Raw genomic sequence first — 9,725 nt, 5'->3', positions numbered from 1 at the left:
ATGATAGGGCTGCAACAGAGACACCACCAATGAGAAGGGTCCTCGATAATGGAAGGCATGACGAAGCTGCATCTCATTTGGACACCAAAAACGCGTAGGATAGATAGACACTGGGAGAGGGAAAAGGTAAAGCCTAAAGCGACGTCAGTTTGGGTTATACAATTAGTTAAGTGCAGCAGATCAGTGATAATTTTGAGCTTATGCTGACTGCTGAGTGGCTGGCCGGACCTATAAATTGAGATGTGCTCTCCCTCTCTGCAATGCAAACTACCACAGCAGAGTGATAAGCAAGAGCAAATTAAGCTTCTCACTCATCATCAGCACCTGGCCTGCCATTAATTACCTAGCAGCTAGCTAGCTAAGGTAGCCATGAAGGTAGAGCGCGACCTCCACATGAGCCGCGGCGATGGCGAGGACAGCTACGCCTCCAACTCCAGGCTTCAGGAGAAGTCCATACTGAAGACGAGGCCGGTGCTCCACAAGGCCGTGGCGGCGGCGCACGCGTCGTCGCTCTCCTCCGGCGGCGGCGCCATGGTCGTCGCGGACCTCGGCTGCTCGTCGGGGCCCAACACGCTGCTCGTCGTCTCCGAGGTGCTCGGAGCCGTCGCCGACAGGCGAGAGGATCTGGCAATGGCCGCTGGCGCCCAACCGCAGCACGTGCAGTTCTTCCTGAACGACCTGCCCGGGAACGACTTCAACCTCGTGTTCCAATCCCTGGAGCTGTTCAAGAAGCTGGCCGTCAAGGACAAGGGGGACGCGCTGCCGCCGTACTACGTCGCCGGGCTGCCGGGCTCCTTCTACACGCGGCTGTTCCCGGACCGCTGCGTCCACCTCTTCCACTCCTCCTACTGCCTCATGTGGCGCTCCAAGGTCCCCGACGAGCTCGCCGGAGGCGCCGTCGTCAACGAGGGCAACATGTACATCTGGGAGACCACGCCGCCGGCGGTGGTGGCGCTGTACCGGAGGCAGTTCCAGGAGGACTTCTCGCTGTTCCTCAGGCTGCGCCACAGGGAGCTCGTGTCCGGTGGCCAGATGGTGCTGGCGTTCCTCGGCAGGAAGAACAAGGACGTGCTCCATGGCGAGGTCAGCTACATGTGGGGCCTCCTCGCGCAGGCTCTTCAGTCACTCGTCAAACAGGTCTGCTCTGTTCTGTTGTTTTCTGTTCTCTTGGGCAACATCATCCATCAATTAATGGAAATATAATCCTCAACTGAGAGCTGATGGAGAGTGGTGAACAACCCTAGCTACTGCTAGCTTCCTGATGCATTGCATGCATGCATGGCAACCATGGCCGCAGGGACGTGTGGAGAAGGAGAAGCTGGACTCCTTCAACCTGCCGTTCTACGCGCCGTCGGTGGACGAGGTGAGGGACGTGATCAGGCAGAGCCAGGCGTTCGACGTCACCCACATCCAGCTCTTCGAGTCCAACTGGGATCCGCACGACGACATGGAGGACGACGACGGCGGCCTCGTGCTCGACGGCGTCCAGAGCGGCGTCAACGTCGCCAAGTGCATCAGGGCCGTGATCGGGCCACTCATCGCGCACCACTTCGGCGACCACGTACTCGACGGCCTCTTCGAGCTCTATGCCAAGAACGTCGCCGTGCACCTCCAGAAAGTGAAGACCAAGTACCCTGTCATCGTCGTTTCACTCAAGGCATCAATTAGTCGTGCGCCAAAGAACCAAGCTAATGACAAGTATTATTCAGGTTTCACGCACGGCCAGTTTATGTAGATCGAATCTCTGGCGACATATCTGTTACTGGCGAGTAGTTATTACCGCCGGCCGGTAGTACACGCGTACTGTATGCATGCAGAATTAATCTATGAAATAAAGTAGCTCAGGTAGACAGGTACGGTTAGTGGCAGAACGAAAATTTAATTTCCTCCTTGCTTTGGATGTTGTAGTAGCTAGCATGCAGGTTCAATGTTTCCACAAGCCCATCTAGCTAGATGTATCTGGTTGATTATGTGCTGTAGTGGTAATGGTATATGAAAATCGAACGGAAGCAGATTGTTTGGATAAAGGAAGATGTTATTCCCTGTCGTAACATATAGGGATTCAATGTTCAAAATTCTATACAAGATATTTTAGGTTGTCAACTAAGCAAGTTAAGTCCTGTAGGCCTGGTCTGAGAGCAACTCCAATAGACCTCCTAAACAGGCCCCTATCTCAAATTTTAGAAGTTTGAGAACTCCAGTGGGCCTCCTACTTGGGCTCTCATTTTAGGAGAGCTCTCAGATTGTAGTCGGAGGCCCCAAGAATAGGACCCGACGCGGCGTCCCTCTCCCCGACGCCTCGACGCGGCCGCGTTCACCGCGCGGCCTCCCTCTCCTCCGACGCCGGCCGCGGCCACCACGCCCCGACGCGGCCTCCCTCTCCCCCGACGCCTCGACGCCACCGCCGGCCGCGGCCACCCTCTCCCCCGACGGCCCGGCTCCACCGCGCCCCGACGCCCGGCTCCACCGCGCCCCGACGCCCGGCTCCACCGTGCCCCGACGCCCTGGCTCCACCGCGCCATGACGCCCCGGCATCACCGCGCCACGACGCCCCGGCTCCACCGCGACCCGACGCCCCGACGCCCGGCTCCACCGCGCCCCGACGCCCGGCTCCACCGTGCCCCGACGCCCTAGCACCGCCGGCCAACCCTAGCGCAAGAAACAAATTCGGAAGGAGGAGGAGGACAAGGTGGTCGACACCGTCCTCACCGGCGAGCTCGCCAAGCCGCTCACCGCCTACTGCCGGTACGGACCAGCTTTCGTGAACTCACCGGGTTAACCCAATTCCCTTTCCCCTGCACCTGCATGTCAGTAATGCTTTCTTGACGCCGATCGAAAGAGGGGCTGGGGGAGTCGAGTTGGGTTTGGGGAGGGATACGACCAGAGGATGCTGTGTTGTGATTTAGATTAGTATAATTTAACCGCGTTCTGATTGCACGGTGGAATTTCTGCTTTTGTTGGGATGCACCACTTGCAATTTCACACTTTGAAATGCACCTACGGAGTAAAACATTTGTGCGTTCAACTAAACCTCAGACAATGTGTTCCCATGATAATTGTAACAAGAGGTCAATAGCCGAAAGCCCAAAACTCAAGAGCAGGTCTTCTTGTTGATACTTATATACAGATGCTGCTTTCAGTTCTGCGTGTTATGGATAGCCATTCTATGATTTACAGAATACTTCAAGCCACAACATTTTGGCTTTTTTGAATATAAAAGTTTGCTACTGATCCTAGTAGCAGCTTATACATTTTCCTTCCCTATAGCCTTGAGAGGAGCTTAGAGAAACGTTAAAGAAAACTTGCTCTGAGGAGCTTAAAGAAAACTACCTTTCAGAATAAGCACATAGAAACTTCTACCCGTAGTACTTCTGAATTTGTTATATTAAACTGTCGATGCAACTATGCAAGGAGCCGAGGAGGCGAGGAAGAACTAAGCTAAAGTAGTAGTTTCTCTGTGATCGAGTATTCTCTTTTTATGCTCTGCTTCGTGGTCCTCAGTACTCTCTGGAATTTCTTGTGCAAATATTAGAGATGCTGTGCCACAGAGCATATTAACTCTACATAGTGATTAAACCATACTTGCTTGATTTAATCTGAGATACACTTGCACTATTTAAAATATACTATGTCATTCGTTTAATAATAAATTGCTATTATGATTTTACCAAACTTGTGCTAGAATCATGGAATGTGAATATTGGACCAAAAAGATCCTATATTAGGAGCGAACCAGTCAATAAATCTAGGATCTTATCATGTGATACTTTAATACTTGGTGTTTTCTGCCTGGTTGTGTTAATGGAGGCTGTTTTCTTATTGTACAGATATTTCTATGGACGGCAGCGCGTCATCAGGAGGATTCTCCGGAGCCGGGCTGCCTCCCCGTCCGACGGTGTCTACCACGCGACGTCGTCCGTTCGTCGCGCCGCATTCCCGTGCTGCGACATCGTCTTCTCTCGATGCCAACCTACCTCGTCGCCAAGAACTTCCTTCCCCCAACAGCGACGGCAGCGGCAGCAGGATGCCTTCTCCTGGCGGCGGCCGCAGTGGTGGCAGGATGCCTTTTCCGAGCGGTGGCTTACCTCGTCGGCTCCCCAACGCCCCACCTACACTCGGTCCTCGCGCGTTGAGCTTCACAGAGCCTCACGCCGCCACCTGGGACGCCGGCAGAATCACAACATCACCAGCAGAAGTCTACCAAGTAGCCGACGACGACTTTAGCCCCAACCATTGGACGCCTGATTACTCGGTGAGTTGAGCTAATTGATCAATTAGCTGAATCCTTTGTATCTTGGTCAATTATATGTGTTGTGCTGACAAATCATCTGCAGCCAGAAAGAGTGCAGCCGATCAGGCCCACATTTTCTAATTTTCTTAAGAGCTTGGATAATTGAATTGAAATAGGATCATTAGTTGTGGCTCCAAGAGTGAATCCTCAATAAAGTTCATTTAGGATGACAAAAGCATATCCAGCTCATTTTAGGTTTCTGCTTTTGCTATTTCATAACTCAACTTGATGCTTTACTCTAATATAGTTGGTAGCTGTTCAGTTTGGTTCCATTCCTATTTAGTTGGATATGACATGTGTGTGACCAAATAGTCTTTTGCTATTTCATAACTCAACTTGATGCTTTACTCTAATATAGTTGGTAACTGTTCAGTTTGGTTCCATTCCTGTTTAGTTGGTGACCCCTATTGAGCCAGCCAATTTTCACAAACAAGAGATGCAGCTCGCATTCCTGACTTTTATAAAGCAGCAGCTCACATTCCTGACTTTTCTAAGTTTGACCAAATTTATAAACTGGTAGCACTCATATTAGCAGTGGGAGCAGGAACAAAAGATCATGTTTTGTGATGTGACCACCATGGATGATGATCAAAGGGCATATGTCAAGGCGAAGAGGGCAAAGATTATCAAGGCGATGAGTGCTAGTGTAGGCGAGACGGCTAGTGGTGAGAGTGCAGTGTAGGTTTTTGTAAACATACACTTGTCATGTTCAGGCAGTTCAATTATGAGTTATTAGTTGAAGGATTTTGTAAACACTTGCCATTTCCAGTATATCTGTACTTAAAAGCTGGTTTATTCACAGCTGGTTTTATTTATCAGTACTCTGTCTTTGGCTTTGTGCAAGTTGCCATTTCTAGTTGACTGTGTATCCCTGTTCTGTATCCTTACTTTAAGTAAATGACAGAGAGGTGCAATAAGTTTGGTGACGATAGTACTTTATGTCTGTTTTCTTTTGCCATGGACTCAGCACAAGGTGCAATAGCTGATCCATTGTTGATGCTTCCCTGACTGCACACACCAGATGTCCATAAAAAATTTTGCAGCTGTTTTCAGTAATCTCTGTTGGTTTTGTTTTTCCAGAAAGTCATTTCATTCTGTTTCTTGCCTTGCTCTGTATGTTGCCATTGCAAATATATAGGGCCGAGACAAACTGGTTTCATCTCTGAATAAATGAAGTCCTGGAACAGTTCATTGCATATGGATCCTTGCAGCCTGACAAGAGGCCCGACTTCTGGCAGATTAGAAATCTCCTCTTTTTCTGAATGTGCTAAGAATTCAGATTTCTCTGAATGTGCTAAGAATTCAGATAGCATCTCTTTCAGACAGTTCTGAATCCTTTGGAATGCAGTGAGTAAAAAAATTCAGATAGATTTCTCTGAATTTTTATTTTAGAAACAAATTAAGCTCATGTATTGGCATCAGAACTTGAGGCCAACAATTTCTCCAGAATGTCCATCGGCCCTCAGGCCCCTGATTGAGCAGTGCTGCGCCTTGCTGCAGTTGTTTTCAAAGATACTAGTGAAGGTACTGCTATTCTTACATAGTAGTGGAGTGACACAATACATGAAAGCAGTAACAAGAGCAGACCTCGAGTTACATTTACACCAGGTATGCAAGCAACATAAGGTGCTATCTGCAGAAGCATCAGGTATGCATGCATTTTTCAGGAAATGGATATGAGCACTCTGATATATGTCTAAGATATATGTCTAATGCATAGCTTGAATCCAGTATGGAAACTCATATGCCATATCTCCCAATCAGTTACATTACACAAACTGCTACATCCATTTATGTACACAGCAAGCAACTCATGTCCCAGTAAAAAAAAAACTGATAAAGACGCACACTCCACACAAACCATTGCAAAGATCCATCCAAGGTAACAGCATAGTATTTCAATAATTGTAATTGTAACAGCATAGTATTTCAACAACATGGTTTGAAATAAAATGTGCATAGTAAATCACTAACTAGGGATTACATTCAGAGAACTAGACATCTGAACTAGAGATTACATGCATAGTAAATCACTAACTACCTAGAGCTATGAATTGCCCACAAGTGCTCTACAAGATCATCACGAAGACCAGCAATGATGAAGAGATCGTCAACATCAGATTCGTCCTCTTCATCCCACCATCGACGAGCTCTAGTTCCAAACCTTGACATCTGCCATAGCAACAAAAAAAGGAAAAAGTTAACAGAAAAGTTTGTATTGCTATTAACAAAAAAATGTAAGGTGCAGCAAACAACAAAAGGATGCTCTGACTGCAATAACATGGGATTTTGTGTTAAAAAAACCAGAAAGGTCTAACTGACTAACAAGCTATAGTCTTTCATTTCACATTTGACTTAACATCAAAGCTGTTACAACCGTGTTACTGCTATCAGGGCATGTGGTTTATTAACAGCAGGACTACACACACTTTCCACCAATAATAGTTTCTTAAATAATGTTGTTCACACTACCCCTTTGGAGGCTTGCCATGTTTCCCTGGCCATTTATGTTAGGAAATACTATGACAGTGACTCCCGCACATAACAGCTTTCACCTTTAATCAATTCTGATAATTTAACCATTTATGTTGGGAAATAGGACAGTGACTCCTGCACATAACAGTGACCATTTATGTTTCTATTGGATCTTCTGCAGGAACTTGCATTTCACATGACTCGAGCACAAGTGTGTCCAGCTGTGCTGATGATCCAAGTATGTTGACTGATAACATGGTTAATTCTGTGGATGTAGACCTAAGGCATGGTCAGAAGCACATGAAAAATGACAAAATTGAGGTGTACCCAGTCCATCAACGAGAAAACGCATCATTTAAGGTACTGCAGTATTTTGAAATACTCTGGTGCTGTCAGTGTAGTGGAAAATGAATTACGGTGGGGAATTACATCATAATATTGTCCACCTTGCATAAATCTGGCTAGGAAAAACCCTTCTTTTAGTTTGATGTTACTATTTCTGAAGCTTATTTCATAGACACGCTTGAAAATCTAAGCAAGTAATAATATTGTATTGCTGAACAAATGTCTTCACTGTTTTCATTATCTGCTGGAAAATACAAAAAAAATACAATGAACAATGCCTAGCTGCATGCATCACAGAAAATGGCCCTTCAAATGTCAGTTCTTGATAGCCAAAATCAGATATCCAGTAAACATAAAATGCAGCATATGAACAATGCCGACTGAATCAACAAGTTCAAGATCCTCTTTCCTGCAGCCGATAGCTTGACAATCTCAAACACTCTCCAGCTCCTCCACACTCTCCAGCTCGTTAGTTGTCAGGGCGGAGCAATCTCAAACGCTAGTACGATAGCTTGGCAGGGAGAGGGGCGTACCCAGCCGGGCGGTCGGGCGGAGCGCGGTGACGCGGGAGACGGCAGCGTCAGAGAGGCGGGTGGCGGTGCTGCCGAGGTGCTCGAGGATGCGGCGGTCCAGATCGGCGACCTCTCTCTCCAGCTCCTCCACACTCTCCAGCTCCTCCGCCTCCGCGTCGTCCTCAGCGGCTGCGGCGGAGGCCGGAGCCTTGTGCTTGCGCTGGTTGGGCGTCGTCCTCAGCGGCTGCGGCGGAGGCAGGAGCTCAATTTGCACTGGTCTTCTTGATCTCAATTTGCACTCGGGCGTCGCCTTCTTGAGCTCCTCCGCTCCAGTGCGCATGCGCAGGCGCGGCAGTGACGGCGGCGTGCGGGCAGGGCGTCGTTGCTGGCGGCGGTGACGGCGGCGCGCGGGCTGATAGGTTGGACTCGCGTCGTTGCTGGCGGCGCGGCGATGTTGGGCTGAAGCAGATAGGTAGTTGGGCTGGAGTTGGACTCAATTTTGAGTCCCTATTGTATGCAGCCCAGCATGCAAATGGAATAAAATAGGGGCCCAATTTGCATGCTGGGCTGGAGTTGCTCTGAGCCCACTGGATTTGGTCCGCTCATAAGCCTTGGTGGATATGGTTTCGTCACAATCCTGTTCTCCACATCTCCGGAAAGTTTTCTCTGTTTGTTGTCTTTTCACTTTTTGAGCAAATCAAAAGTTGTGATTCTCAAAAAGAAAAACAAATCAAATCAAAAGTTGTCACGCTGTGACAAGAAAAAACAAAAATACCACACTGATCAGATTCTGAAAGATATTTATATTTGTTATCTTCCTCATTCAGAAAATCAAAATCTAGAAAGACAAGAAAAATTAAAAAAACAGCAAATATACAACATGTATCCAATAGGAACAGCCTACAACAGAAAATCCAATATGGAAAAACAAAAAAATGCAGCACATATCCAACCAATAGGAACAACGTACACCAAAAAATCAAAATCTAAAAAAAAAGACAGCACATGTACAATACGTATTCCTTTGTCTTTTTTTGGACCGACTTGTCGTGGTTGGTCTAGCCAACGAGATGTCACGACTTGCAAAGAGTACTACACATTTGACTGTTTGACACATCAACTCGCCGTTGTGTGTGTGGAGCAAATTATTCCTCGAGATTGTAATCCAAATTTGAAGTAATGAATAAAGCTCTCTTGTGCAAATTTGGATTACAATTATGAAATTATTGCATCATGCATGCAATTGTCTTTATTTATATACCCAAAAAAAGAAGATATAAAAGAAATTTGTGCACATGAGGTTGCAGAACAATAACAACGAGAAGAAATCGACCAACTGTAGGTATAAAAAAAACTATACGCCGTGGCCGAAGTCAACGCTACGGTACCCTGCGGTGGCTCTCTGGTGCACCACCCCGACGACGTCGGCGAACTCGTCGGCGCTGGTGATAGCGGCCCAGTTGTTGACGTGGTCACTGGAGCGAAATCCACGCACGTGGACGTAGCTGTACCTGTAGAAGAACATGACGGTGCAGGGCTTGTCCTGGAGCTCGTACATGACGTTGAAGTCCTGCACCTCGTCGATGTCCACGGCGATGAGCGCCGCGACAGGCCCGACCCGCTCGGCCGCGGCGGCCATGACGGCGTCGAAGCGTGCGCAGTCGTCATGGCCGCTGCGGCCGAACCGGCGGCCGCTCTCGCCCTCGCCGTCGATGGCGTCGTTCACTGCCTCCGCCCAGTGCAGGTGCTCGACGTGGTACGCGGCCATTGCGGCGGCGGCGGCGGAATTGAACGCGCGAGCAAGCAATGGAATAGCTTTACGAAATACTATCACACGCGGTGCTGGTGCACAACAACAAGGAGGCCGGTCGGGTTGTTTTAAGAGTGGGCTTGGTCGAAACTCGAATTCGGATCGGGCCGAGACTCGGTCGGATGCCGGCTCGTGCATGACTCGATCTCTTTTTTTTTTTTCCTTTTTTTTTAAACTGCATGACTCGATCTCAGAAAAAAGAAAGTTCCGTCAATTCAACCGGCAGCAGCAACAGCACGTACCTCTCGCCGTTTTTTAAAAAAACTTTGGCCGATTTCATTACTTATAACTG

The 9,725-nt window shown here is 48.1% G+C and overlaps 5 protein-coding genes across 7 annotated transcripts; 2 read left to right on the top strand and 3 right to left on the bottom strand.

Moving 5' to 3' along the window:
* On the top strand, window positions 136-2,053 carry LOC8055233 (anthranilate O-methyltransferase 2). The gene is made up of 2 exons (XM_002445914.2): window positions 136-1,137; window positions 1,298-2,053. The coding sequence occupies exons 1-2, from the start codon at window positions 370-372 to the stop codon at window positions 1,733-1,735; spliced, it is 1,206 nt and encodes a 401-aa protein (XP_002445959.1). The 5' UTR covers window positions 136-369; the 3' UTR covers window positions 1,736-2,053.
* Window positions 2,226-5,221, top strand: LOC8067025. 3 transcript variants are annotated; one of them, XM_021465194.1, is made up of 3 exons: window positions 2,226-2,745; window positions 3,828-4,252; window positions 4,827-5,221. In XM_021465194.1, exons 2-3 carry the CDS (start codon window positions 3,836-3,838, stop codon window positions 4,971-4,973), a joined length of 564 nt encoding a protein of 187 aa, XP_021320869.1. In that variant the 5' UTR covers window positions 2,226-2,745; window positions 3,828-3,835; the 3' UTR covers window positions 4,974-5,221. The 3 variants fall into 3 exon arrangements, with proteins under 3 accessions (XP_021320869.1, XP_021320868.1, XP_002445958.2); XM_021465193.1 differs by having other exon boundaries at window positions 2,229-2,745; window positions 4,824-5,221; XM_002445913.2 differs by having other exon boundaries at window positions 2,230-2,745; window positions 4,836-5,221.
* On the bottom strand, window positions 2,239-2,807 carry LOC110437332 (translation initiation factor IF-2-like). The gene is made up of 2 exons (XM_021465753.1): window positions 2,772-2,807; window positions 2,239-2,649 (listed from the first exon to the last, which is right to left on the bottom strand). Exons 1-2 carry the CDS (start codon window positions 2,805-2,807, stop codon window positions 2,239-2,241), a joined length of 447 nt encoding a protein of 148 aa, XP_021321428.1.
* Window positions 6,185-8,197, bottom strand: LOC110437062. The gene is made up of 2 exons (XM_021465195.1): window positions 7,645-8,197; window positions 6,185-6,463 (listed from the first exon to the last, which is right to left on the bottom strand). The coding sequence occupies exons 1-2, from the start codon at window positions 7,961-7,963 to the stop codon at window positions 6,444-6,446; spliced, it is 339 nt and encodes a 112-aa protein (XP_021320870.1). The 5' UTR covers window positions 7,964-8,197; the 3' UTR covers window positions 6,185-6,443.
* LOC8055232 (thioredoxin-like protein YLS8) lies at window positions 8,978-9,391 on the bottom strand. Its single transcript, XM_002444779.1, has one exon. It carries the CDS (start codon window positions 9,389-9,391, stop codon window positions 8,978-8,980), a length of 414 nt encoding a protein of 137 aa, XP_002444824.1.

This window comes from Sorghum bicolor, chromosome 7, assembly GCF_000003195.3.
Source record: "Sorghum bicolor cultivar BTx623 chromosome 7, Sorghum_bicolor_NCBIv3, whole genome shotgun sequence".
NCBI lineage: Eukaryota > Viridiplantae > Streptophyta > Magnoliopsida > Poales > Poaceae > Sorghum > Sorghum bicolor.
The sequence above is the reverse complement of the archived record's forward strand: the minus strand, read 5'-3'. Positions and strand labels throughout refer to the sequence as shown.

Excerpts from the sequence above, each read along its gene's own strand:
- LOC8055233 (XM_002445914.2), top strand. The coding sequence starts at position 370 with ATGAAGGTAGAGCGCGACCTCCACATGAGCCGCGGCGATGGCGAGGAC. Across the intron at positions 1,138-1,297 it reads TTCAGTCACTCGTCAAACAG|GGACGTGTGGAGAAGGAGAA; the intron begins GTCTGCTCTGTT and ends CCATGGCCGCAG.
- LOC8055232 (XM_002444779.1), bottom strand. The coding sequence starts at position 9,391 with ATGGCCGCGTACCACGTCGAGCACCTGCACTGGGCGGAGGCAGTGAAC.
- LOC8067025 (XM_021465193.1), top strand. The coding sequence starts at position 3,836 with ATGGACGGCAGCGCGTCATCAGGAGGATTCTCCGGAGCCGGGCTGCCT. Across the intron at positions 4,253-4,823 it reads ATTGGACGCCTGATTACTCG|CAGTGGGAGCAGGAACAAAA; the intron begins GTGAGTTGAGCT and ends CACTCATATTAG.
- LOC110437332 (XM_021465753.1), bottom strand. The coding sequence starts at position 2,807 with ATGCAGGTGCAGGGGAAAGGGAATTGGGTTAACCCG. Across the intron at positions 2,650-2,771 it reads AAGGGAATTGGGTTAACCCG|GGTTGGCCGGCGGTGCTAGG; the intron begins GTGAGTTCACGA and ends TTCTTGCGCTAG.
- LOC110437062 (XM_021465195.1), bottom strand. The coding sequence starts at position 7,963 with ATGCGCACTGGAGCGGAGGAGCTCAAGAAGGCGACGCCCGAGTGCAAA. Across the intron at positions 6,464-7,644 it reads CCGCCCGACCGCCCGGCTGG|ATGTCAAGGTTTGGAACTAG; the intron begins GTACGCCCCTCT and ends TTGCTATGGCAG.